Below are 26881 nucleotides of genomic sequence, written 5' to 3' on the forward strand. Positions count from 1 at the left end.
TCTGGCTGAGAAAACAGTGACCACTCGGTGCACCGACATCGAGATGTTATTTGAAGGGCTGAGAATGTGGAAGGGCGAAAAGACTCAGCTCACCTGACACGTCTTGGCCGTGTGGGTTGCTGAAGAGAAGAATCTCAGAGGAAGGATTTTGAAAACGGAAGTAGTTCAAGTAGGCCCTCTTTCACTCTTTACCGGGGAGGCAGGTCCAAGGCAGGAGCAGTTCCTTCCTCCTCAAATATGCCAACGAAACCAGCAGGTGCGAGTGTGAGTTTGGCTCTTGGAGTACCTTGAAACACCTAGGTCGAGTCATTAACAGATTGTACGTTCCAAGTAAAACTGTTGTCGTTGCAGTATTAGTGCAAAGAACTGGTAACCTAAAGATACCGTCGCAGACTACGGAATCCCTGGAGGTCGATCGTCGTGGCCTCTTCACCGAAGCTCAGAAGTGTAAGGACAGCAATATCAACGACGGTTTCGACTACCTGCCAAGCCTTCTCTGATGTTTAAACGACTGACGTCCTTCCCCCCCCCCCCCCCCCCCCTGTGTCAAATTTGCAGCAGAAGCAGCCTCAATCACGTAAACGAGCACGAGTTGAGCGAAGAACTGAGGCGGCCGCTTGTACTCACATCATAATGTTGCTGTCCATGAGGTGATAGCTAAAAGCCTGGCAATGATCTACAACGCATACCACAACCAGAACCGGAAGGTCCTCAGCAGGGTGTTTAGAAGCCTTGATGACTCTGGTTCCAAACCCCGACATGGAGCGCGTGAACAGAAGGGACCTTGCCATTTGATGCGAGGCGAGCTTGGCATTCTTGTAAGGATCAGGTGTCTGGACGAAGGTTCTCGGCGATCACGGTGTTCCACGCGCCCAGTCGCTTATCTTGAGAATGATCTAGCCGTAATGATTTACAATCTATGTGAGCATCAAAAGGACCACAGTCAGGTCGCGTTTTTAGCTTGAAAACCGGAGTGGAGACTGTCTTTGAGTTGATAGCTATGGCCTTCTTCCCCCTCAGTCCCGTTGGGCAGGGTGTTTCCGGCCGTCTAACTATCTAACGAAGGCGATACCAAAAAGCGATCGTGGCAAGGCAGGAATATGAGAGGTCCTTGGCTTATGCACCGTTTGTGTGGTATCTTCTGAAATGATAACCTTCCTTCTCGATGCGAGGCTTCCGGAAAACCTCCACAGAACGGAAAGTGACGTCTCTCGTCTTGGATCCATCCTCGTAGAAGATCTCCTTTAGCTCATCTCTGTGTTCGGCCCAGGTCTTCAGCAGGCCTTCGCGCCAATCTTCCACGTCCACTATCTCAGCGCAGACGCGCTCATCATCCTTGACGGGGTAGAAGACTGGTTCAGTAGCTTCCATTGCCTCGCGAGTCGGTCCCTTGTTCTCTTCGATGGGAGCTCCGCGGGGTTGATAGGCGATTGTAAGGTTTTCACACCCGTAACAATCGCTTGTGAGCACTTCTCTGCATTCGTCCCGGTCAAGGACGATGGCGTCTCCGATGATGAGGTTCTTCACCTGAAGGTGGCTGAGGTACCAGTACTGTGCAAGACCAGAGACATAGATGGCATCCAGATCATTGTTGTACCAGATCGATCTCATGGTGCCGTGGCCCAATGCGTCCTCAAAGTGGCCGAAGCGGAATTGGCCAGCCTTCATGCAGTATTCGCGAGCCTCTCTGTTGACCTCTCTGAAAGTCGGAGGTGCCCAGTGCTGATAGAAAAGAATTTTTCTTGGGTCGTGTTCCTGGTGATTGTAGTATGTGATCGGCTCGTAGATTCTACCAGGCGGGAGGCACAACTTCCAAATCTTGTCCTTAAGCTCGTTGGGGAGTCGATTGAAGTAGCACTCATGGTCTATCTCAATAGTTAGAAAGTCTCTCATTGACGATAGAGGGGAGCTTGAATACCTTGACTGCGAGCCTGGGGAGATTTTTTAGTTTTCTGGACCGACTCGACAACTTTGCTTGCTGCCTTCAAAAGGAGGGTGATTGCACCTTGACGGAGTTCTTGGTCCTGCTGGCCGTCGGCCTGCGTGATTCCAGCTAAGGCCAACAATAGCGAAGAATGCGTGTTTCCGATTGAGAGCTTTTCAGCCTCGTCAAGTTTGGAATAAACCTTGCTTGCTGTGTTCAGCAGGCTGGCGATGGCGGTCTGTTGTTTGTCGAGCTGCTGGGAGGAAGAGATGATCAGGCTGGTGGAACTCATGATGCTGGAGATTATATCATCTTCATGTCGCAGAAGCTCGATCTGCTCATCAGGCTCAGGTTGCAAGTTCGGGGCCATCTTGGTAGCCCTGGCCTCGGAGTCGAGGTGGTTGATGCGACTTCTTTTACCCACCTCGATGGTAGTGGTTTTGTCAAAATTCGAAGGTCTTGAGAGGAAACAAATTAGGTCTTGTATCCCTAAGCCTGCTCCTGCCGACCATCTTGAAAAGAAAATTCTGTTTGTGAAGCAGCAGAGCTTTGCTTGGTCGTCAATATGAGTGATCACGCATAGTGAGAAGGACTAGCATCAAGCGGGGACAGTCGACATTTGGCCCCTAAATTGCAGGCCACTATGGCTGCCTAGTCTTTATCAGATGCCACCATTGAAGTTTTTGAGATAATACAGCAAGTAGATTTGATTGTGAAGTCTTGTCTGCTGACAAGGAGAACTAGGTCAATAACTTTTACTGCTATGTGAAGTGGATTACCACTAACTGTTCCTTCACACTAGGCTAAGACCCTGAGTCTTGACTTCAACCAGACATTGTTCACTTGTGCATAATAAGTAAATTCGAAGGTGCCTATCTGGCGTTGGAAAGAGCAAGGTCAGGTGTGTGCCTTCTATATGGCGAAACTTTAGCGTTGCCCTTTTCTTTTTACCTATATCTTACCTTCTACACCTTGACACTCCCATCCTCCACACTCCCATCTCCCACACTTGAAATATTCTCTCTTACCTTCTTCGCTCTTTCCATCGCACACACTCAGAATCTTCGTGATCTGCAACTGATATCCACCACACCCTTCCCGCGTACCTCAACCCTCAACTCGAGAGTCAGCCTCAAGCCCACAAAGATGGACGAATCGGCGAAGCTCATCAAGAGCTTGACCGACGGCCTTAAGGCCATCAACAAAGTTCAGGCTCAGCAATCGAAGACCTTTTCTGAACTTGCAAATTTGTGCGTCGCAGAAAATGCCTCCGCAGTAGATGTCGCCCGAGTCAAAGATCTTCAAGGCAAGCACACTCCGTTAAAAGCAGCATTGACCGCGAAAAGACTGACCGGGGGAAAATGGCAGTAGATACCCAAGAGACGTTGGCGAGTATCATGAGACTACAGACCAAGATCATGAAAGAGCAGGCGGCGATGGTCCTCTCAAGACAACAGGCCGCGGCGATGCCCTCCAAACAGCAAGAGCAGGAATCTCTTTCCGGTGAGTTGTCCTTCGAACCTTTCTGGGATTGATCATACTTGACGACCGTGGTATTGACTCTTCCCAGTGAGAGCTGCAGCTTTCCCAAAATTCGGTCGTCTCCCCGCTGAACTGCGGAGACACATTTGGAAAATGGCACTGCCAGGCCGTCGCGTTCTCGAACAGGCGGACGGAGTAGCCGAGTATCCCGAGCTCTGCAAGAAATTCAGACCTCCAGTGATTCGAGCCGTCTGCAAAGAAGCCTGGGAGGTTACCGAACAGAATGGGCTATTCGTCTACGGTCCGGAGCTCACTGCGTCTGGGGGAACCTGGTTCAACCCCAAGCAGGACGTGATCATTATCCGTGATCCCGGAGAGGACTGCCCGCTGGGACTGTTTGAGGATTGTCGTCCTGAAATCATCGCCGTTGACCGCCGATACTTTGAACAAGACCAAAACTTCAGACGTGTCTTGGATATTGTGCTGGAACTTGACAGCTGCCGAAGGCTCATCATCCTCTTGCGGACAGCCCCCAATTTAACATACCAGAAGGGAGCAGCGCCGAAGCTGTTCAGCCTTCAAGCCGAAGATGTGATCTGGTCATACTACGCAGATGAAAAGCCAAACTGTCTCTTTGAGGAGGACGATGTTTCGTGGAAGAAGTTCAAGGATACGATCCGAGCTGATTGGGATAATGAGATACGTGACAGCGGAGGAATGGATAAAATCATGAAGTATGGCGGCGTGCCTGTGATCGAGGGGATGGAGTTGATCATGCGCAAGGAGGACGAGACATCTCATGGTTTCTGAGCAGCGGCGTAGGGACAAAGCGAATCCCATGGGCAAAATGTCAAGATCCCATAGTCCAAAACAATGGTCTTTCTCCCTAGACAGAACGCATGTCTCGATGAGACTCATGGGAGTTGCTTTCGAGCTCTAGTCTCACGGCGTTTAGATTTAAATCGAATCGAAAGCTAATGGATGCGTCAATCCCGTCGTCGTTTTCATGTTGAGAGATACCAGCTGGGCCAACATGGTTGAGTGGCTTGGCTGCTACAAGCACACACGGTGAACACTAGAAAGTAAGTCTGAGTACCTTTTGAGCTTTAATCCTCAAAGAGAACTCAGTATAGTTACGCTACACGGCACTATGCTGCTTATATCCTATGTATAGAGCCCAGTGGCTTTCTTCTTCAAGCGATACTTCCGAATTAAATGTAAGCAATGAGACTACGAACAGTACCTGAGGCGGTGGTACACGCAGGTGAGGTGACACCAGCGGCTCTAAAGCATTGAAATTACTCCCTATGTACCAAGCATTAGACGTCTGGAATCTGGCTGTCGTGGAAATCGGTGGAGACATCTGATCAAGGAATTGGGCTTGTCCGTGACGTTGCTAGTGAGCCTTGGCCCTCAACACGTTCGGAATGCTGTCATCTCGGTCTGATCATGTAAAGTTTCCATAGACCGGCTGCGCTCCGTGAATTGCGCCAAGTTGATTATCTGGAAAACTACGCTCAGATTTCCAGGGCCAAAGGGATTGAGGGAAGTTTTGATCTTGTGTCGCAAACATCTACATTCAGCCTTCTGCCTCTTTGTGTTTCCAGGTCAGATAATCAAACTGGGACGCTCAGGCCAAACAGAACCAAAGACGAGACTATACATAGTCTCATAGAGGTAGGGAGAGTAGCAGTTTGCGTTTCCGGTCCTTATTATTTTAGACAAGGTGGACAATGCTCACGTGGGCGCATCGAATGAGTCCATTTTGGATACGGCAGCCTTGTATACGACGCTCGAGATACCCAAAGAGTTCAAGCATTAGCTACTGAGAAAACGAAGAGATACCGATACGTGAACCTGAAATTTCCGATTTCGGGGCAATCCGAAAACTTCCCAGTCTTGTCAATCTGGTGGCCTCTCCCTGTGATGTAACCCCGAGGCTCGGTGCTGAACAAACACCATGACGCAAGCAGTCGATATAAGAGTCGTGATTCCATCCTCTGACAGAAAAACTTGAGAAAATACCAGCCAGCTCACCATTCGTTCCAGTCAGCTTCCCTCCTACAGTTCTTTCCAACCAATCCACTGTCACTATCATTCTCTTCCAACTCTCTTCACAAGTCAACATGTTCGCCAACACCCTCACTCTTTGCCTTGCACTCACACCCCTGGCTGCGAACCTTGTGGCTGGAGAAGCCGCATTCTACGGAAAGATCCCAACCAGCGAGCTCCAAATTCCGTCTTTGACCAAAGGTGCCGCAGCTTCATGGACCACCTCCTTCATCGCTCCTCGCTCTACCAGCAAACCCGCGGTTCCTTCCATCGACAGCCCAGTCTGGTACGCCCAAGAGACCTTTGACGAGGCCCCTCCCCTCGAGAAGAGAATCAACGTCGCCATCAACCAGCAGCCGAGAAACTGCAACAAGGAGTCCGACTTCAACCCTCACCCGCCAATCCACTCCGACAAGCAGCTCAAGGGCGCAGACTATTTTTGCAACAACTACGCCGGCTTCATGGAATCCGCCATGAAGTCTCTTCGCGTCGAGTGGCACGATGAGTTTCAGGGTCGCCACCAGTACAAGGTCTCCTGGGCTGTAGGCTGTGTCACCGACGGAGACAGGCAGCATGTTAAATATCCCAATGGCCTTTCCAACACCAACCCGAGCTGCAACGACTTGATGAGAGATAACTACCTACAGTGTGAGTGTCTGACAGCTTCTATTTGGTTGAAGTTCCCTCTGGTGAAGAGATTTTGTTGCTGATACGGTACTGCTCTAGGTAACAACGGTGGCGTTGGAGGTAGGGTACAGGTGGGCTGCCTTGTCTACGCTTACAACGGAGGAACCGTCGCGGGGAGGGATTATGAGTCCATTGGGCTGTGGTGAGCGGCCGATCAAGATCGCTCATCTTCTTGTCGAGTTTATGGTATGCGAATGGGAGGGAGCTATAGCTCTCACTCTCAAACAAGGCAGCATGAAGCAACCGATCGACTTCTTCTCTTCCCTTCAGATTGTACAGCTAGATAGAATATACTCAATACATCCATCCCCGAAACGTCCGTGTCAGATAGAGCGGACTGAAGAAAACTCGCAACGTCACTCTGCGTGAGGCAGGAGGGCCACGATAGAACAACGACAGAGGGAGAATCGTTTGGGAAAGCATCTGGCGGTCGTAGATGGGCTTAATGAAGCCCAGGTCCAAACGGGCGAGCTTTTGGAAACATTTCAGGAAACACAGCAACAGCAAACGGCTTTCATCGTGAACTATGTTACAACTGGGCTTCTGAGTGAACCAGTAGCACCAATCAGAAGTTATGAGAGCAACTGTGAGTAGGCGGAAACAAGCCTAAGAGTCAGTACCATAATGGGGAGATTTTTCAATACATTAGGAAACAACCATCTAGTGCCTGATGAACGATTCTAGCAAAAGTAAGGTTGCGATGAGTTGAGGGACAGAGAAAGGTAATCGGACGTTGGACAATGACGATTTGTTTGCCCTGCACCGTGCATCACGAGAAGACGTGGCTAGTCCTAAAAGGGCATGGTGCGGGGTAGTCGAGCTAAGGACCTTTGGAGGTTGGTCGGCCTGCCAGGCACTCATGCCAATGCGTCGTCGCGGGGCAGCTTTCTTCGGAGTTCCTTCATCAACATCAACCTTCCCATCCTACCTACCGACACGAACCCTGCAGTCTTGGAGCCGCAAAGATGTCTACGGTTCACATCAAGTCGGCAGCGGAGTTCCAGAAACTCCTGTCGAGCTCCCGTATCGTCGTTGCTGACTGTGAGTACTACCCGACCACCGAAGTCACTGCACCCCTGCCTCTCCATCCTGGATGACGCCAGTGAGGCCATATACGGCCGCGACAGCTCCAACGCGTCGTGGTAGCGGCTTCATTGCCTCTCGGTATCGCGCCGGCCACGTTCCTACTTCTTCATCTAGGAGGCTATTGAGCTGCTCGCGGGATGCATCCACGATTGAGTTGACGTGCTGACAAATGGATTCCAGTCTACGCCGACTGGTGCGGTCCCTGCAAAGCTATCGCGCCCCTCTACGAGCAGCTTTCCTCGTCCCTGTCCCGCAAGAATGTCGTCACTTTTGTCAAGATCGACGTCGAGTCCCAGAAGGAGATCGCCTCCGCCTACAGCGTTACTTCCCTCCCGACTTTCATGATCTTCCGCGAAGGCAAGACCATTGAGAAGGTCCAGGGCGCCGACCCCCGCAAGCTCCAAGAGGTGGTCAAGAGGCTGGCGAAGGAGGTTTCCGAGGGCGGTTCAGGCTCTGGCGAGGCGTCCGGAAGTTCAAGCGGAGGCAACTGGAGAGGCGCAGAGTTCCCTCGCGGCTATGGCGACGTTACCGGCCAGATCGAGCCCAAGGGCTGCGAGCTGCTGAACGCCGACGAGGATTTTGGTCCTGTCAAGGTCTTGTTCGACCCATCCAAGCCCAGCGCGCTTGCGAAGAAGGAGGGCGTGAAGGATTGGGTTGAGAGTGGTGCCGATGACCAGCTCTTGCTGTTCATGCCGTTCCAGTCCATGATCAAGCTGCACACCCTTCAGGTATGATTGGAAAATTGTAGTTAGACACAGCGTCAGTTGCTAACCTACCACGCAGCTCACCTCCCTGCCTCCTACCGACGATGATGACGATGAGGCTCCTATGCGCCCGGGCACCATTCACCTCTACACGAACAAGCCTCACAACCTCGACTTTAGCGAAGCCGACGATACCCCTCCCACGCAAGCCATCGAGCTCACCGAGAAGGACTGGAACGCTGACGGCACCGCCAACATTGGCCTTCGTTTCGTCAAGTTCCAGAACATTAACAGCTTGATCATTTACGTGACCAAGGGTGACGGCGACGGTGAAAAGGTGCGTCTCGACCGCGTGCGCCTCATCGGCGAGTCGGGCGAGAAGAGAGAAATGGGCAAGTTGGAGAAGATTGGCGATGAGGCCGGCGAATAGAGCGGACCGGTGGGTCATTGAAAATCGGTCCGGTGAAGAGACAAGAAAGAGGAAGAAAAGTCTGCACTCGAGACCCCATGCGACGAGAATCATGAATAGAGCAATAGTTATAGACGCCTCCGGTAACAGTTTGTGCCGGAGGCTCAAAATCCAAAACCACTGAGCCACACACAGGTTGCATGGTTGAGCATGATTGACGCTCTATAATGCAGAGTCATGCATTTAGACGGTCATGCATGAGACGATTCCAGAGCGCGCGTGGTGCGCCAAATTAGGAAACGTTCACGGGGTTCCGACGACATACTGCCTTGAGCTCAACCGCGAGGCAGGTAATAGGTGACATAGCCGCATACGGCGTACTTCTCCCGCCTGGGTCGTCGCATTCACTTTGCGAGTTCCAGCCAAGAATAAACTTGGCTTGAAGGGTTGGATATGTCCGGCCCATCGATCGCGACCCAACTCGCTACAAGAGCAAGAACAGGATCTATGATGGACGAGGCCGGCTGCAATTAAAATTCGATCTGGGGCACGATTGACGCCATGAATTCACCGACTTAGGAATTCCAGCAACAGGGGAAACTGTAACGAATCGTGCCAGCCGCACGAAGAAAAAAAGAAGAAAAAAGAGAAGCCTTTGAAAGAGCCGCGACCAAAAATTCTTTTTTATATCGTGAGATGGGTCCCTGCACGTCCGCCCGGAGTGGGTCCGATGCAGCTGGACTAAGGGCACCGGAGGAACCTTTTCGCGGACAAACGGAAGATAGCCGCGGCAGGCTCCACGGGCTGCAGGTGGACGCGGCGTTCCACTGGGTGACTGGCTGCGCTGGTTGCGGACGTGACTGCACCTCAGTCTGCGAGCCTGGCGAGGTACCCACGTACCTTAGCATGCTTAGGTAAGACCCTGAAGAGAGTGAGGCCCCACTGGACGTCCCGTTGTGCTGCCGGACCTGGTCAGTGCGCCTGAAGTCCACTCAAACGCCCGGTCCCCACAGTTTGCACTCAGTGTGCGACGAGCAGCATATCGGATTTGAGCCAACTAGATGACACCCACCCCAGTCGTCATCCAAAGTCCATCAGAACAACTGCGAACGTCCAGCCAGCAACAAATGAAGACACCCTCTTCCATCGTCTTACTCAAGCCGTCGTGTGCGCCGAGCTTACTACCTATCCTATTCTACTCGCCCGCTTCATCGAACTAAACAATGGGGGGATTCCGGCTTGCGCAACACAATATGCCCACCCCCAATAAGCCATGTCGACCAGGGCTGAAAGAAAGCTGCTACCATGCACGGTTCTAATTGTACTAGGCAAAGCCAAGTTGTGCCGAAGGGCGAGAGGAGGCCAAGGGGTGTCGTCTGCGCAGGGGGCTAGGTCCTAGGATACCTGGATACGACAGATGATGAGCCGGATACTTCAACCAAACGGTCACGCAACGTCGTCAAGTGCCCTATCAAGTCCCCTTCAGATTGATTGAGCCTGGGCCCGTGATGAGGCGGCGGAGACCCAACCTGAGGAGGTGCCAGGAGGCAACGCAATATGCTTAACCAACCTACCTTGTCCGCTTTCGTATCGTTCGCCCGATCCCAAAGCCTCAAGCAAACGACCTTTGAACCCCGTACCCACCTAATCGACCGAGCCCTTCGGAGCCCCTCCCTTCCTTCGTCGTCTGTCGCTCTCGGCAAGCTCCTTACCACTCCCGCCCCTCTTCCGATGCCACCACTTCCCCGAACTGGCCCCGGCCAACGTCTTGGCATGGCTAACCGTCTGCCATCTCGTTGGAACCCTGCGGTCACCTTGCAGCGCCGTGGCAGTCCAGCGCCGTGCTACGCCGTAGCATGGTTCGAATGACGGCAGACCGATGGTTTCAATCTGTCTAATCTGGACCGCCCTCTCTTTCTCTCTCTTGCGCGCGCGCGCATGCAAGCTCGAGTTGCTAGCTATTTACCGCCAGCTTATGGCATCACGACTCGTCACCGGATTACGAGGGGCAAGCGTTCTCTCGTTGACCGCCAAATTTAGAATTCGCGCCATGTTCACCGCGGGCTTCCGGCGGCGGCAAACCGAGTTTCTTGCTACCTTAGTCTATCGGTGCGCTTTTTCGCAACTCCGCCTCGCCAAATCGGCACCGAGGACCCATTTTCACATATCACTTTCGCCATGCTTAAGACCTTAAGAGACCCGAATATCGACGTGCATTCGCCCGCTCTGACATCGGTGCGTCATTAACTGCCGGCACGATTACCTGATGTGGCAGTCATGGCGGCCAATAGTTCATTTGTTGCGGCGTACCGGTCGTGACATCCCACGTTGCTTTTGCCCACTAACGACACCGCAGGGACGGTAGATGACCATACCTTACCTTAGTCTAGTCAAAACTGACAGCCATCAGATGATCCGGTCTAGCCCCAGTTTCACCAGTGTGATGGGGACTCTCCGGACGGCTCACAAAACCCAGCTTACATCCGCCGTTTGCAAGCAACAAGTCCGGTTGCGTTTCCTCACGTTTCACTTTCTTCCCTGTCAAGAAGCTCCTTGAGTCGTCTCTCCTTCTTCCTTTGGACAAGATTCGAACACACATCTCGCTCCGCTTCCGAGCAGCCCCGTCTCATTGGTGTCGTCCCATCAGCAAACCTCATCAACCTGCGAAAGCTGCTAGTGCCAGGTCTCCAAGATAAACTCCCCTCACCCACACTACACCCCAGCGCGATCCTCGAAACAAACTCCTACCCTCATCTATGCGAGATCCCTCGGGCCGCTAGTCGAAACGTTAAACGAGTGGGTATCGCGGTCCTATATTTCAACGCCATCCTCCCCGTCGGGGACGTTCGTCTCGTCCCATTGCGTGTCTGCTGGCTGCTGCGTGCCTACGAAGTATCTGCCCAGTCGTTGCGTTGCGCGGTCACTGTCCGAGTGGTTGGGTCACGTCGATCATTAAAGTTGTTGCCCCCCCCCCCCCCCAGCTATAGATCATCCGGCCTTAAAGAAGATCGACCGCCAGGTTCACAAACCGCCCGCATTGTGTGTTTCTGAAGATCTCTTTGCTGCGATGCAACCCAGCCTCAGCGTCACACATAGATCAACATGCCTTCAACATTATTTCCGTCTATCTCGAAGGAGTTTCCGAGTCCCACAACCACCCCCGGAGAGGCGTTCCCGATGATGAAGTTACCAGTGGAGATCCGATTAATGATTTGGGAGTACGCTCTCCCAGAAGCGCGCGTGTACGAAGTCATGGACTCGCCGAATGCAAGCCAAAAAACGCCTGCGGCAGCCGGGCTCATGTTCGCCAATGTTCGAGATGAACCGCCACCAGCGCTTGGCGCGGTATGCCATGAGACGAGGGTATTTGTACTACAACGCTACAGACCTCTCGCTCTCTCGGCAACGACGAAATACGTCGACCTATCGCGCGATATCCTTTTGCTCGAGCCGTACTTGCTGGTCAAGCGGTTACTCCGGACATTGCAGTTCTTCAGCCAGATCCCTCTTGTGCGAGACAACCTCAGTCGGCTTGCGTTTGGAACGTCATACGGACTTTACACTGGCATCTGCCACCCGGTGCTCAGTTGGAAAGTCTCCAAGTCCAATATAACGACGCTGCTTGCCCGTCTGGCAAAGTTCCCCAGATTAAGGAAGCTCGTATTTGTCGTCCACCAGGAGTTCCAGTTCGACTTTGACATTCGACCTCCGTATGCCACATCTCATATGAACTACCCAGATCCGCAACGCCCACAACTGGTGCACCAAGGATACCGCTTCAAGTTCGATATTGAGTCACAGCTCAACTATACACAGCCGCGACACCCGCACTCTAATCAATTTCTCTATTACCCGCTGGACGTCGACGACGACAAGGACGACTGTTTCGACAAGGATGACTTGGAAAACGAAGGCGACCTGTTTGAGTCGTGGCCCACGAATGACGACTGGCGGCGATTCAGGCGGAGGTTCCAAAGATCTATCCATCTTGTCGGAAAGGGCTCGCCGGGATGCCAGCGGCCAAAAGTCATGCCCAAGCTTGAGGGCGCGAGTCTATTGTGGAAGTACAGCAAGGCACAGCATTATTGATGCACTTTTTTTTTTCTTTTGGGTTGGCGTTCTCTTGGGCGTGGAGTTTAGGGGCTTGCATGCATTATCTATACCCTCTTTAGATCTTGACTTCAAGGTTCTCGGTTAGGCGCAATACAGCGGCATCTGGGCTTGTAGTATCAGTCTCATCATTCAGGCTGCATATAAAACGGATAATAAGTCACACTCTTCAAAATGCATCTTGGTGACCACAGTATTTCCATTAATTTTCAATCTGCCTCTAGAGGCAGACTACATACTGTGTGATCCCACGCGAGAAGGCTCAACACGAGTTCCCGCCGTTGCTTATGCCTCATTATCATTATTATCATCGTCATGTCATTATCCGCACACCACCCTTCCTCCCATCTTCCCCTGCTCAAGCTTTACGCCCACTGCGATTCCGACCGGAGTCCGAATACGATGGACACGATCAGGAAGGAAATGGAAAATCCAACGAGATTCGCCAGCAGAACCACACTGAAGGCCGATTCCTCCTCCTCCTCCTCCTCCTCCTCCTCCTCCTCTCTTCCCTCCATCTCTACTACGGCGACTACGCCCCCGCACCGCTCGGCAGGAGTGGCAGGAGAAGCGGGAGCAGCGGCAGGAGATGCGGGAGACTCCTCGCCGTCCGTGTCGGAATTACCATCGCCGAGAGCCCACTTCTCGAAATCCCAATTCACCGCATCCAGCTCTCGCCGGATCTCCTCGTCAGCCAGGCTGTACTCCGAGTCCTCCTCACTCTCAGACCAAACGACGGAGGAACAGAAGAGGCAGAGATGCTCCTCCGAAGTAATCTCACTCCCACTCTCACTCTCATTCACCTTCGCTGCGCTGAGGTCCAAAGACCGCGGCCGTAACTCCTCAAGGTGCGGGGCAACCGCCGGTGCCTGTGGCAGTGGCAGTGGTAGCACAGGCGGCGGGAGAACCAACTCCTCAATCTCCGCCTCGACGGGGAGTTCGTTGACGTGGAAGGGGTCGACAACAACCACATCATCACGTCTCTGGATCCCTCTCGCAGCCTCGATCCCGTGTTCGAAGTACGAGAACCTCTTGATCCAGGGCTCGTTGCGGATGAGGGGTTCTTGTTCGTAGTCGGCGTACTGGAAGCGGGAGAGCCGGGATCTGACGCGAGGGCTGCGGATGCCGTAGTCTGCGAGGGTGCGGGCTTCTAGGGCGATATCTTCGAAGGAGGTCCAGCCGATGTTGTTGCTGTGGTTGTGGCTGGGGGAGGGGGAGATGGTGCAGTCTATGCAGCCGGGTGTGGTGGGGTTCCAAGTGGAAGGGGCTTTGGATCCCGGAGTCGCGAGCTCGGTTGAAGGAGGAGTTTGAGACTCCCTCCCCTCCATTCCCTTCTCTCCAGGCTTGTTGGGAGCGTACACTTGCTCGAATAGGGCCTTGGTGATGGCCTCGGCCCTGGAGGCTGATTGGAGCATCTTGACCTCGTCAGGGGTAGGGGTCTCGCTGACTTCTCCAAGAGACTCCTCGATCGTCTCGAGACTCATGGTAGTGAGTCTCGGACGAGTGGAGCGATCGTGCCAGACGTGAGGGTATCTCGCAAAGTATGTACGGGTAGCCGCCATCTTTGTTACTGATGGTATATGTGATTGAATACTTGGGTGTAAAGTGACTTGAGAAAGTGGTGAGTGTAACTTGAAGTTATCAGAATTATCAAGATGATGTATGGGATATGGAATGAACGAAAAACGATCAATAAGACAGGAAACGGGCCTATTTGATATACTACATACACCGTTCTTCCGGAGATACCTTATGTCTTTGAGTTTTCGTCACTTTTCTCTTCGTCGGAGATACCTTCACCATCGGACCATGATACTCTCTGCTCTAGGTTTAGACTTCAGTCGTACCACGATCCTGCGCTCAATCAGAGTCCAGCGGATACATTTCATCCCATGCAGGTGCCTTTGGGACGTTTACCTCCTGGGAAAGAACTGGGACTATTCGGTTTGCAGCTTGGCAATGGATGACTTTTGACGACTGCGTGATGACACTTCTTGCGGGACGTTAGAAGCTTCTTCAACCTCTAATTTGTTCTTAGCACGTAATGGGCCAGATCCTGAACATAACACTAATAAGACATGATCCGAGGTACGCTCGAGAATCTAGCCTGGAAGATGTGTTTAGAGATAAAGTCTATATGATTCAAGCTGTTCCAAGAGTCTCGGACTTCATCAAGATAACCAAAAGGGGCGCGGTCAAAGGCAAAGCAAGGGTTCAACTTAACTTTTCCATGGACTCGGTAGACTCGAGAGTAATTCGATATGGTACGTTAGCTCGCTCGGTCTTCTTCGCGGCCATGTTCTTGAAATATGCACAATAGGTCACGAAAAAGTTGAGCACCCGTGTAGACTGCAGTCTTACACCACCAAGTAATTATCTGGGCCATTAATCATCCACATCAACCTTGAGGGCGAGGGACGGCTATCCCATCGGACTTCTAACTCATACAAAAAATGCAAAAAGCTCAGCTCCCTACAACAGGGAACCTACGAAAGATCCGAGGAGACTCTTACCAGCCTCAGGTGTAACGATGCAAGGATTTTTACAAGAACAATACGGGACTCGAACCCGGGACCTATGAGTGCGGGGCTATTCCCATCTAAGTGACATTCCCCGCTACGTCACAGGCCTTGGTGATGGAATGCCTTCCTTTTGATAATTATAGTGGGTGAGGTGGTGGGTGGTTGGCGATGTGCGTGAGGCCGGGCGGTGAGAGATATGGGTGTCAAAGGTGAATCACTAGGCTGGCATCATACGGTTCACATTCGTCGGTAGAGATTAGCCACGAAATACCATCATTTTCGTAAACACGTTTTTTTTTTATTAAGGAATAAGACTAGAGATACCACGCTATTTCGTCCAACCTTGGGAAATCCAAAGCCGTGATGTAGTTCAAGATGATTGCCTTAGAGCTTCTTGTCAACCACATGAAGAACGCGGTGCTGGGATCAAATCAGGTTGGCCGGGCGAGCAGATACCTAGGCAACAACATAGCCACATACATTTACTGCCTCCAAGCCCTTGGAAATAATAATTAGATAGAGGATGTATTGATGTGTTTATCAAGGGTACGCCGAGATAGACAGCCACACAGTAGTGCAGATGATAGTAGTCGGTCATTTTTATTGTCCGAAACCTGCTCGTGACGTGCAAGTCTCTCAAGTTTCCGAGATTTATTCCATTTGCCTCGTTGCCAACCCCCATCAGAGCCCGGTATTGTTCCAGAGTGTCCTCGCAGTCGAAAACGTGTGCCATATTCCCAGCGGTTGTCCAGGAAGAAAGCGACGCTGCGCTCAACAGCCGAAATTTCTTCGGGCAGTCTTCTCTCATTCCGTAGACTTCGACTCATTTGCTAAACTTCTCTGCCATGATCGATGCTAAGCCGTCGCACCATCCCGTGGCCGCCTCGATTAGGAAACCGATGTAAACCCCAGAAAAGTGGTAGGAGTGCCTGGTAAAGATGGTCGGCCAGGGCCCGGTGACGAACGAGTGGGCCATCGCGATACCATAGCCCAATATGCCGGCTGTCATGATGCCGGATGTGCTTCTCGGACCCTTCGGCCAATGTTCCAGGATGGCGATGCACGAGGCCGGGAATGCGATCATCGCGGCGACGCCGTAGATGACAAAGAGTTCCTCCGACTCAACCGTGCAGTGTTCGCTGCCAAGGACCGCCAGGACGACCCAGCTCGAGAAGTTAACAGCGAGCGCGCATAACAACCGTTCGGCTATTTCCTTCTTTGACTCGACTTGCTCGATAGAGGGTTTGGGTGGTTTCTTCATTGTCATGGAAAGTGGGTAGGGGGATTTGTTATCTCCCATGTTTGAAGAGGGACTTAGAGTCGCGGTGTATCGCTCTTGAGGCAGTATTACGCCCAAAGGACCGATGCGTAGCGCGAGTCCTGAGTTTAGCATTCAAAGATTGATAGTGAAGTGCTATGAGTTTGGTGGACTTTGGTAAATGGACAGCAGGACCTGCTTGGATATATAGTGCTCGCCGGAATGTTTGTGGAGGAAGATGATATAGGCCATCTCGTTTCGGCTCGCTCTACAACCGTCGGGAAACCCGCATTATGTGTACGGGTAACCGCGACGGTCTCTCTCACAAACTTAATCCAGCCGCATCCCAACCTTGCGTAGGCCTGAAAACGCCTGAACGGTGCGTCCAACCTTGAGATCTCAAAGGTTCTGAGCCGCGCCGGACGAAGAGGAAGGCTGAGCCTTGGCCGCATCCTTGCCGCCAACAGTACGGATCTTCCTCGGCAGAGGCTCCTCCTTCGAGTTCTTGAGGGCCTCGAGAACCAGCCCCATGAGCCCCGTCACCCCCTCAATCCAGAACCCGACGTGGAACCCGCTCAGCAGGCAGAACTCCCGCCCCAGAGTCTGCCCGATGCCAACAGTCCAGCTCGGGACCGTGATCCCGTAAATGAGCGTGGCAGTGAAGCCCAGTATACTGCTCAGGATTCGCTGATGGCCCGTACGGGGCCAGACGCCGTACGTCATGATGAACACTCCGGCCCCTGTGATGAAGAAGAAGACCGTGGCGGGGATGGCGAGGAGGAGCTTGGCGTCCTCGTCGCCGGAGGGCGATGGCCTCACAGAGAGGCTGCCGATTGTCGCTAGTGCTGCCAGGTTGAGAAAGTACCAGGTTGCGAAATAGTTTTCGGACGGCATGAGATCATCGACGTATTGTCTCGGGGCAGTATTAAGAGTGTCTGGCTTCGTTGTCGGGGGCGCTGCGGTACTTGATTTAAGTCCATCGCTGCTTGCTACAGGCCCTGGTCGTGGAATTGGCGTTGGAGTTGAAGTCATGTTTCTAATCGAGCTCCCCACTTCGTTGTAAGTCAAGAAATCTTTTTAAGATCTTCGCTGGCTAAAGCCTTTGAATGGATGCTTTTATTTGAACAATAAATATGTAATGAAGAAGCTGACGGTGGAGCACCAGGAGCATATGGGTCAAAGTACTTATGTGAGATTGGAATGCGAAGCGGCAACAACGTGCCGGTAACTTGGCTCGGCGGCCTCCGAATCCTTCATAAGCCGGGCGACGATGAAGCGGGCCTTGGTCCTTGGTTGGACCCATTGGCCTCATTTTGCCCAGAAGCCAAGTATAAGCCATTCAGCTGTATTGATTCGAATGAATTATGCGACGTCTTTTGTGCAACACAAAATGACCGTGATATGTTGCTGTGTAGGCGAATAGATCGAAAAACAGCCAATGCTATCGGAAGCGACAGGAGCGGCGCAGCTTGACCAAGTAGCTTAGCAGCCCAGATACTAAGATCGCATAAGGAATTTGCAAATTCGAAGGGAAGAAAAGCGCCCGGGAAGTGTCATTAACTGTCTAATACTTGCTAGTCTATCAAGATTGCGATTTGACCATGAAAATCTGTAACACACGTCAGTAAACAATCGCACCAGAAGCGCTGGAGCAACACCAAAACGTACCGCGTTCAATGCCTTGTCATCCATAGTCGCCATCCTCTTCTGCGCAATCCACCGTGACCTCACAGCGTGGTGGCCTCTGAGCACCGGCGTCGACGTACCGCTGGCCGTCGGTGTTGTTGACGCTGATGCTGACGCTGCCGCCGCCTTCTTTGCGCGCTTCTCCTCCTTGCGACGCTTCTTCTCCTCTTTCCTCGCAGCCTTCTCGGCATCCGTCTCGCCCTTGCGCTTCTTCTTTGTCGACTTGTCGTCTGACGATTCGTCTTCGTCGCTGTTATCGGCGGCCTCCTTCTTGGCCTTTTTGCTTCTCTTCCTGTCCTTCTTCGCCTTCTTCTCCGCCGTCTCGTCCTGGGTATCTTCCGAAGCATCCTCCTTGGCCGCGGACTTTGATTTGCTGCGCTTCTTCTCCTTCTTTTCTTCCTTCCTCCGCTTCTTCTTCGCCTTCTCGTCCTCAGAGGACGAGGATTCGTCTTCGCTCGACTCCTCGGCCTTGCGCTTCTTCGACTTTTTGCTCGATTCGGGGATATTCTCCATCTTGACGTCGTCACTGTCGCTATCAATCTTCTCCTTCGCCTCGGCCGTGGGTTCCTCCTTGATCTTGTCGCCGACGAGGAATCCACCGCTAACGAAGCGCATCGGTCCAAACTTGTTATCGCAGTACAGCGTGCTCTTCAGCGCCGTGCGGGCCTCCTGCTCCTTGGCAATAACCTCGGTAGACTTGCCGTTCAAGCGTCCCAGGAGATCAGAGAAGACGTCCATGCCGGTGACCCTGTCATCCCTTGCCTGCTTGAAACCGAGACCGAGCATGTCGTCCTTGAGGGCGACGCGAATGAAGGAGGCATTGGCCGCCGTGTGGTGCACCGCGTGCGCGGCGTCCTTTGCACCGAGGTACTGGCCGGGTTCCCAACCCTGTGATCGCAGGATCTTCTGGCCAAAGGAGTCGAGGTCCTTGGTCCATTTCGTGTTGTTGGGATCCTTGCCGATCTTCCGGCGACTAAAAATGGGATTTTCAGTTAGTTATTCAAGCAGGCGAGGACAAGTCGCACGGAAACGGTGAGCCTCACGTCTTCGCCTGTGCCAGACCCATCTTTGCGTTGTGACGGGTGCCGACCGGTGGTGATGGAAAATGGGAATTTTCGAGATGCGATAAGAGATGCAGGCAAAGCCATTATCGTAGAGAAAAAAATCTGGTGGGGTCCCTGTTGTGGAATGTGGCTCGTCCCTGCAATCTGCAATCTGCATCCGAGGTGGACCCGACACACCGACACTCACCGACCTGGCCGAGGTGAGCAGTCCCTATATCACCATTTTCAATCCGCCGATTTTGGTTTACGATACGCACGTCCAAATTGATTGCTTATTCGCATTTTTCGGAAGCCTGATTCAGCAGAAAAGACAATTTTGAATGTTTAGATCGTATTTGTAAAAAAAGCTGCAAAATGACAAAAGAGTTCACCCCCCCGGTGCTGAACTGGGGGCTACATCTCTGGTGCACATGCTGGGAATCGAACCTTGACCCTAGCGAGGACGAGCCTACCGCCGAGACGACTCGCCCCTAACCATCCCGCCAAACGGGACTTTGACCTGACCTCACAAGCCTGTGAGGCGCCTGCCTCCGTTGGTGACAGGAATGGTCCTGGACCCCCCTATATGGGTTCGAGCCTTCACTTTCATGGAAACTTGATGGCTCACGGAAGAAAGCGCTGGCCTACCGGGTGCAGCGCCATCCATATCCATCAACGGCCCTCGCTACCTTACCCTCCAAGCCTCCCACCCCTTTCCGAACCTTGAGGGCGAGCACATTGACGGCGCAATTCTCACACGCCCAAAACCCACAGCCACTGCCATACTGCCATCTGTTCACGGTACCAAGTTCAACTAAATGTCGGCTTCCCCTCCCCTCTAGTTGACTTGGCCCTGCCGAGTCTGCGCGACTTCGCCGGCATCCTACGTGCAAGACCAGCACAGCGGTCAAGGGTCCCCTTCTTGTGCAACAGCGAGAACAATCTGGCATCGATCCTGTTGGCAAGTAAGTTATCCCTTTCTCTATGCAGTATCTCCCTACTTCTCCTCTGCTATAATGCAATGATGCGAACACATTAGGATTGAGCAACCGAAGTGTGTAGCTCTTAAACCCAGGCCGGTCTACGTTTCTACGCAGATGCTCCAGGGACCAGGATCGCAGGTAAACAAGGCTTAGAAGAGTCGAAATGATTTCTCTATTCCCCCAACGCCATATGAAGTATGCTCGGTTCGTTACTGTACACAAGAACTATCGTCGCATGGATTCGCCCTATTGTCCTTTCTCTCTTATCGGATGCTTAGACAGTGAAGCCAAATCCCTTCATGCAAGCTCGGTACTGGTCGATCGTGGAAAGGCAGTCCTTGGACGGATCGGCGGCGTTGGAGAAGAGCATGCACTCGTCACGCTTGGCCTTCTCGTCCTTGCACACGCAGCAGGGCTACAATCGCGATGGCTCGTCAGTATTCAACGTTCGTCGTGCTCAAATCGTCGAAGGGCTATGTTCGGAGAAAGGGTTCTTTGCGCACCTTGGGCTTGGAAGCTTCCTGGCTGGCAACCGGCGCAGCGGCCGGGGTGGCGACTGAGGCTGTGGGCGGACATTGTTAGCCATTGCGCGGCATGAAATGATGGACTGTATTCCTTACGAAGAGCAGCAGCTTGGGATGCCATTTTGAGAGCGAAATGAGTGTCGGGCTGTTCGGTGGGTGGTTTGCGACAAAGATTTGGATGGGCGGAAAGGATGGCTATTGAGGTGGTCTTCGTCGAACCACTTTTTTTTTCCGCTGACTGACCTCACCACAGCTGTCGCATTTGTCAGTCACTCTAATTTTCGGGAGACTTCGGCGCCATGGCCCAATCACGCCTTCAAAGAGTCACGTGTGTTGGTGGCTATCTCGCGCATCGTTCCAATTCTCGAGTTTTCTCATCTCGATTAAATGCGTCTCAAGGTTTCATACAGTACCGTGTTAGGCTGCACAGCCTATTCATATTCCTAAACTTGAGACGATGTATGCTGTGATTTCCAAAGAAACCAAGACGTCAGCGAATTCCGTCGACGTAGCACCGTGACGGGGACCGTTCCGCGTTGCGGGGCTCCGACCCCCTTCCGGAAAGTGGATCCATCGGACACCGGATCGTCACCAGACCAAGGGAGCTCTTGTGACGCTACCCACCGCTAGTGACTGCACCTACCTTAGTATGAGGGGTGGGAGTTTGTTCGTGTCGTTTGTTACTACGTTGACAGGCTAGGAAGGCAGCTGAAGCTGAATGATCTGCAAGTTGTCGGCATGAATTTACCCCGTTCTGACTTCCACCTAATGGGACATTTGTACGGCAGGCTGGTAAATTGTTGGGCTTGACTGAGATTTCTCAAGTTTGAACTGGATAAACATAAACGTGCTTGTCCCCTCAGAGAAATTCGCCATAGCCTCGCGCTGTCGAAGAGTCACCGGGCACAGTCAACTAGAAGTCGCAACCATGCTGTCCATTGAGGAAATACTAGCTCTCGCGGAGCCTAACGCTGAGTTCACAGAGGTGATCCACAACATGAGCTAATCACATCACAATGTTGATCGTTCTCGCAGCTTCAACGGGCCAGCCCAATCAAGGTCGGCGCATGGGACAAGAATACGGACCTCAAACAGATCCGAGGCATCATGGCCAAGGTCCTCGAGGCCAAACTCGCGGCCAAACCCAACCCGTCCACCCTGCCCTACGTCGAAGAAGACGTCCGCATCACCGTGAGAGATAGGACAGCAATTGCCGTTCGCATCCACAAACCCAGAGCCGTCGCCAATGATGGCTGTCCTGTTCTTGTAGCGTTCCACGGTGGCGGGTTCGTCATTGGCGATCTGGAGGGCGTGGGTCCCCTCTGCCAGCTCTTTACAACACTCGGTGGCATTGCAGTGAACGTGGATTATCGTTTGGCTCCAGAGCACCCCTTTCCTATCCCCGTGCAGGATTGCTTCGATGCTGTGAAATGGGTAGATCTACCCATCTAGAAGGCCTGCCTGTTACCATGTAGGGATGAGGCTGACACGGGGTAGACCGTCGATAACGCGAAAAACCTTGGAATTAATTTATCGAAAGGCATTCTCGTCGGTGGCGAGAGCGCAGGCGCTGACTTGGCGTTGGGTGTAACCCGCCTTTGGATCGACGAGAAACAGACGCCAGAGCTGACGGGCATATTCTCGTCCATCTCCGGAGCCGTCACCGAAGACACCGTTCCCGAAACGTACCGAGATCGTTTCTTGAGTCTGAAGCAGAATGCTAGTGCCCCAGTCGTGACCGCAGACTCGATCGAGTTTATCAGAGGTAAGGATCATCACAAGACGACAGCAGCACTCTAGAGGCTCAGAGTAACATCGTGCTAGCAATGTACAAGCCGGACCCGAGAAGGCCGGTGGCGTACCCTGTCATCTCGCCGGACCTGATTGGCATCCCTAGAACGTACTTCCAGGCTTGTGGGCTGGATCCCGTGCGAGACTGCACGCTTATCATGGAGCAGGTTTGGAAGGATGCGGGAATACCAACCAAACTAGATGTCTATCCTGGTCTACCTCATGGATTTTGGGCACTGTTTCCTCAAGCAGACTTCAGCAAGAAACACCAGAGAGATCAAAAGGCTGGTCTGGAGTGGTTATTACACAAGGACTCGGCATAATGGACTTACACGGGCACCAACATGACTCAGGTCATCACACTTCCCTCCCCAAATTATAACCTTTCTATACATTATCATAGTCTCTTATCGAGGAAGTTCTCATATTACCGTAAGTAAATTGATCACGATCCGTGCCAATAAAAGCCGTTGAAGCGAAAACGCGTCGTTGAGAAAAAGAAAGTTTAAATGGTGATAGGGGCGCCATCCCTGGAAATGTAGTGGCTTTGACCCCTGTAAGCTCCAAACTCAAGTGGTGCCACCCCTGCAACCTCTCAACGCGCTCTCGCCCGCCAGACGCGACGGACTAAGTGGAAGGAAATCTGGGGGTGGTCGCCTCCAATTGACATCACCAACGACGTTCGAGCCTCCCGTCTACCATTTCGCATCGTCACCCAACACCCCAAAAGAGGCCGCCAGCTCCCGCGAGCAACTCTGGTCCAATATGGCGCCCAAGTCGAAACCGCCCGAAAAGAAGCAGCAGTCGCTCACAAACTTCTTCCAGCCAAAAACGGTCAATGGCCTAGCCGCCGCCTTCCAAAAGTCGCAGTCCGAAGCACGAACGAGCCCGCCCGAGTCGCCGGATTCCTCGCGCAAGCGCCCCTTGGAGGAGGACACGGATAGGGGCAATAATGGACCCGACAAGACCATCAAGAGAGCAAAGGGTGAAAAGGGGGACAAGACCAATGCTGCGGATCAGGGCAAGAGCTCCTTCTTCACTCCAGGAACCAAGCCACCCGCCGAGTCTGAGCCCAAGTCCAAGGCATCTGCAGCTTCCTCTAGGACGGGACGGTTCGCCTACAGCCAGGCTTCAGACGTGAACGAGGAGGAGGATGAAGAGGATCAAGACCCATCCATGAAGCAGCGCAAGGAGGAGTTACACAAGAAGTTCGTCAAGAAGCTGGGCCATCCGGACAGCATGCTATGGCGGCGCCGGAGGCAAGATGACAACGAAGCCGCTGATGAGGAGGAGGGCGAAGGAGAAGAAGACGAGGACGAAGCTCCGCCGCCGCCCAAGGCGAAGAAGGGCGGTGCAAGAGCAAACAAGAAGCTCACTCCCATGGAGATCCAGTTCCTCGACATCAAGCGGAAACATCTGGATACAGTCCTCATCGTAGAGGTGGGCTATAAGTTCCGGTTCTTTGGTGAAGATGCCCGCATTGCCGCCAAGGAGCTCAGCATCGTGTGCATACCTGGCAAATTCCGCTACGACGAGCACCCCTCTGAAGCACACCTGGAAAAGTTCGCCTCTGCGAGCATCCCGGTACATCGTCTGCCGGTTCACGCCAAGCGTCTCGTTGCTGCTGGTCACAAGGTCGGCGTGGTACGCCAGATTGAGACAGCCGCATTGAAGAAGGCCGGCGACAACCGCAACGCCCCATTCGTTCGGAAGCTGACCAACGTCTACACAAAGGGCACATACATTGACGAGAATGGCGAACTTGAAACGGGTGGTGATGGTGGCGCTCCTTCGGGTGGTTATCTGCTCTGCATCACCGAGACTCCCACCAAGGGGCAGGGCACCGACGAGAAGGTCGATGTCGGTATAGTAGCCGTACAGCCAACCACGGGCGACATCATCTACGACACATTCGAGGACGGCTTTATGCGCAGTGAAATCGAGACCCGACTGCTGCATATCTCGCCGTGCGAATTCGTCATCGTCGGCGACCTTACAAAGGGGTCAGACAAGCTGATCCAGCACCTCTCGGGGAGCAGCACAAACGTATTTGGTGATCGCAGCCGCGTCGAGCGTGTCCCTCGAACGAAGACCATGGCCGCCGAGGCCTACTCTCACGTCACACAGTTCTACGCCGACAAGCTACAGCAGACCCCCGATGCCGATGCCTCGGCTCTCCTGGAGCGCATCCTTCACCTCCCCGAGCCCGTCACCGTCTGCCTCTCCGCCATGATCAGCCACCTCAAGGAATACGGCCTCGAGCACGTGTTTGACCTCACCAAAAACTTCACCAGCTTCTCCGCGCGCCAGCATATGCTCCTGAACGGAACGACACTCGAGACTCTCGAGGTCTACCGCAACGCTACCGACCACTCGGAGCGCGGTTCCCTCTTCTGGGCTCTGGACAAGACCACTACCCGCTTCGGCCAGCGCCTCCTCCGCAAATGGGTCGGTCGGCCTCTGCTCGACGTCGCCCGCCTCGAGGAACGCGTGGCCGCCGTCCAGGAACTCGTTGACGAACAGTCCTCCACAAAAGTCGACCGTCTGCAAACACTCCTCGCCGGCACAAAGACCGACCTCGAGCGCAGCCTCATCCGTATCTACTACGGCAAATGCACCCGCCCTGAACTCCTATCCGTCCTCCAGACCCTCCAACGCATCGCCATGCAATACCCAACCGTCAAATCCGCCAAGGCAACAGGCTTCACCTCCCCCCTCATCGCATCCGCTGTCCTGTCCCTCCCCCAGATCCTCGACCTCGTCGTCTCCCACCTCGACAAAATCAACCCCGAGGCCGCCCGCAAAGACGACAAGTACAACTTCTTCCGCGAATCAGAACAGACGGAAGACATTGAAGACCACAAAATGGGCATCGTCTCGGTCGAACAATCCCTCGACGAGCACCGCGGCGACGCCGCCGCCTCCCTCAAACGCAAGAAACCCGTCGACTACGTCACCGTCTCGGGCATCGAGTTCCTCATCGAGGTGCCCAATACGGACCTCAAATCCGTCCCGGCCTCGTGGATCAAAATCTCGGGCACAAAGAAGCTCTCCCGCTTCCACACCCCCGCTGTCGTCCGCCTCATCGCCGAGAGGGACCAGCACCGTGAAGCCCTCGCCGCCGCCTGCGACGCCGCCTTCTCCGCTCTCCTCCGCACGATAGCAGACGCCTACCAACCTCTCCGCGATGCCGTCTCCTCCCTCGCAACCCTCGACTGCCTCCTCTCCCTCTCCCGCGTCGCCGCCCTCCCGGGCTACAGCAAACCAACCTTCCTCCCCTCCACCACGAACAAACCCACAATCTCCATCGCCCAAGGCCGCCACCCCATCGCAGAACACACCCTCTCAGATCCCTACATCCCCTTCACCACAACCCTCGCCTCCCCCTCCCCGCTGGCCCACCTTATCACGGGCCCCAACATGGGCGGCAAATCCTCCTTCGTCCGCGCCGTCGCCCTCCTCGTCCTCCTAGCCCAGATAGGCTCCTTCGTCCCCGCCGACGCTCTATCACTAACCCTCACCGACGCAATCCACGTCCGCATGGGCGCCCGCGACAACCTCGCCGCCGGCGAATCGACCTTCATGGTCGAGGTCTCGGAGACGGCGCGCATCCTCCGCGCCGCCACCCCGCGCTCCCTCGTCATCCTCGACGAGTTGGGTAGAGGCACCTCCACCCACGACGGCGCCGCCATCGCCCACGCCGTCCTCGATCACGTAGTCCGCGAGAACAGGTGTCTCACCCTCTTCATCACGCACTACCAGAATCTCGCCCGCCTAGCCGAGGGCATAGGCGAAGGCCTCGTCAAGAACGTCCACATGCGCTTCACCGCCGCCCGCAGAGCCGGGGCTAGGGCGGAGGAAGGCGACGTCGATGCGGATGATGATGAGGCGGGTGCTGACGAAGAAATAACGTTCCTGTATGAAGTTGGAGAGGGTGTTGCGCACAGATCGTATGGACTAAACGTGGCTCGTTTGGCTCGCATACCCCGCAAGGTCATTGATGTTGCCTCGCAGAGGTCGCGCGAGATGGAACAGGATGTAAAAATCCGGAGGTTAAGGGGCACCGCTCGTCTTCTCACCGAAGTCCTTGAGACGAACCCCGACCAGCTTGATCATTTGATCTCAAACATTGAGCAATTGTAGGCAAATATATCACGGACAATCAAAAGTAAACATATGTACTATGAATCCTTGTGTTATTTCTCGAAAGTGCGTCTGGTGTGACTAGTTGACGCGGTATGACTGCGAAAGACCGAAAACTGCGTTATCTATAGCCTCCTTTGCCTCCCGAAACAAAAAAAAAGTCGATGGGTAAAGTCCTAGAAACCTGGCGGGGCTCTTTGCAGTGCCACCGCTTATGGATGTTCCACCACATTCCCCATGATTTCTTGCTTGAAAGTATCGCGCAAGCCTAGCAGCATGTGTCCTAGTCCCGCTCTCTTAACTACCCTGTGTTCCACCCCGACGCCATTTGAGCGAGGATCCGCAAGCGAGTTAGTCGTTTCCAGAGGAAGGCTCACCCCGCGTCACCCCGAGCTCAAAAGTGGTCCGGTGATGTAAAGGAACGCAGGAGAAGATTGCGTATCTACTCGAACAACTGCGGGGTATCAGCACTGCCCA

The 26881-nt window shown here is 53.5% G+C and overlaps 12 protein-coding genes across 12 annotated transcripts; 6 read left to right on the plus strand and 6 right to left on the minus strand.

Moving 5' to 3' along the window:
• Positions 1 to 1116: 1116 nt before the first annotated feature.
• CABS01_02899 (uncharacterized protein) lies at positions 1117 to 2435 on the minus strand (the record flags this gene model as incomplete). The annotated part of the gene is made up of 2 exons (XM_060536277.1): positions 1117 to 1865; positions 2012 to 2435. Coding segments are annotated over 2 exons (1173 nt in total), but the record flags the coding sequence as incomplete, so codon positions are not given.
• A 635-nt stretch (positions 2436 to 3070) lies between these two features.
• Positions 3071 to 4216, plus strand: CABS01_02900 (uncharacterized protein; the record flags this gene model as incomplete). The annotated part of the gene is made up of 3 exons (XM_060536278.1): positions 3071 to 3174; positions 3252 to 3427; positions 3495 to 4216. 3 exons carry the CDS (start codon positions 3071 to 3073, stop codon positions 4214 to 4216), a joined length of 1002 nt encoding a protein of 333 aa, XP_060394190.1.
• A 1316-nt stretch (positions 4217 to 5532) lies between these two features.
• CABS01_02901 (uncharacterized protein) lies at positions 5533 to 6291 on the plus strand (the record flags this gene model as incomplete). The annotated part of the gene is made up of 2 exons (XM_060536279.1): positions 5533 to 6106; positions 6185 to 6291. 2 exons carry the CDS (start codon positions 5533 to 5535, stop codon positions 6289 to 6291), a joined length of 681 nt encoding a protein of 226 aa, XP_060394191.1.
• Positions 6292 to 7110: 819 nt separating this feature from the next.
• On the plus strand, positions 7111 to 8365 carry CABS01_02902 (thioredoxin; the record flags this gene model as incomplete). Its single annotated transcript, XM_060536280.1, has 3 exons — positions 7111 to 7186; positions 7412 to 7959; positions 8015 to 8365. The coding sequence occupies 3 exons, from the start codon at positions 7111 to 7113 to the stop codon at positions 8363 to 8365; spliced, it is 975 nt and encodes a 324-aa protein (XP_060394192.1).
• A 1536-nt stretch (positions 8366 to 9901) lies between these two features.
• Positions 9902 to 10213, plus strand: CABS01_02903 (uncharacterized protein; the record flags this gene model as incomplete). Its single annotated transcript, XM_060536281.1, has 1 exon — positions 9902 to 10213. The coding sequence occupies one exon, from the start codon at positions 9902 to 9904 to the stop codon at positions 10211 to 10213; it is 312 nt and encodes a 103-aa protein (XP_060394193.1).
• A 1233-nt stretch (positions 10214 to 11446) lies between these two features.
• Positions 11447 to 12433, plus strand: CABS01_02904 (uncharacterized protein; the record flags this gene model as incomplete). Its single annotated transcript, XM_060536282.1, has 1 exon — positions 11447 to 12433. The coding sequence occupies one exon, from the start codon at positions 11447 to 11449 to the stop codon at positions 12431 to 12433; it is 987 nt and encodes a 328-aa protein (XP_060394194.1).
• A 386-nt stretch (positions 12434 to 12819) lies between these two features.
• CABS01_02905 (uncharacterized protein) lies at positions 12820 to 14016 on the minus strand (the record flags this gene model as incomplete). The annotated part of the gene is made up of 1 exon (XM_060536283.1): positions 12820 to 14016. One exon carries the CDS (start codon positions 14014 to 14016, stop codon positions 12820 to 12822), a length of 1197 nt encoding a protein of 398 aa, XP_060394195.1.
• Positions 14017 to 15799: 1783 nt separating this feature from the next.
• On the minus strand, positions 15800 to 16276 carry CABS01_02906 (uncharacterized protein; the record flags this gene model as incomplete). The annotated part of the gene is made up of 1 exon (XM_060536284.1): positions 15800 to 16276. One exon carries the CDS (start codon positions 16274 to 16276, stop codon positions 15800 to 15802), a length of 477 nt encoding a protein of 158 aa, XP_060394196.1.
• A 357-nt stretch (positions 16277 to 16633) lies between these two features.
• CABS01_02907 (uncharacterized protein) lies at positions 16634 to 17266 on the minus strand (the record flags this gene model as incomplete). Its single annotated transcript, XM_060536285.1, has 1 exon — positions 16634 to 17266. The coding sequence occupies one exon, from the start codon at positions 17264 to 17266 to the stop codon at positions 16634 to 16636; it is 633 nt and encodes a 210-aa protein (XP_060394197.1).
• Positions 17267 to 17816: 550 nt separating this feature from the next.
• On the minus strand, positions 17817 to 18986 carry CABS01_02908 (G-patch domain-containing protein; the record flags this gene model as incomplete). Its single annotated transcript, XM_060536286.1, has 3 exons — positions 17817 to 17843; positions 17903 to 18893; positions 18964 to 18986. 3 exons carry the CDS (start codon positions 18984 to 18986, stop codon positions 17817 to 17819), a joined length of 1041 nt encoding a protein of 346 aa, XP_060394198.1.
• A 1234-nt stretch (positions 18987 to 20220) lies between these two features.
• Positions 20221 to 20690, minus strand: CABS01_02909 (COX17 protein; the record flags this gene model as incomplete). The annotated part of the gene is made up of 3 exons (XM_060536287.1): positions 20221 to 20361; positions 20450 to 20508; positions 20567 to 20690. Coding segments are annotated over 3 exons (324 nt in total), but the record flags the coding sequence as incomplete, so codon positions are not given.
• Positions 20691 to 21398: 708 nt separating this feature from the next.
• CABS01_02910 (MutS domain V) lies at positions 21399 to 26404 on the plus strand (the record flags this gene model as incomplete). Its single annotated transcript, XM_060536288.1, has 6 exons — positions 21399 to 21455; positions 21506 to 21904; positions 21968 to 22235; positions 22295 to 22428; positions 22665 to 22693; positions 22804 to 26404. The coding sequence occupies 6 exons, from the start codon at positions 21399 to 21401 to the stop codon at positions 26402 to 26404; spliced, it is 4488 nt and encodes a 1495-aa protein (XP_060394200.1).
• Between the last annotated feature and the right edge of the window lie 477 nt (positions 26405 to 26881).

Source organism: Colletotrichum abscissum (genome assembly GCF_030869225.1).
Source record: "Colletotrichum abscissum strain IMI 504890 chromosome Unknown Scaffold_5.1, whole genome shotgun sequence".
In the NCBI taxonomy this organism is placed as follows: Eukaryota; Fungi; Ascomycota; class Sordariomycetes; order Glomerellales; family Glomerellaceae; genus Colletotrichum; species Colletotrichum abscissum.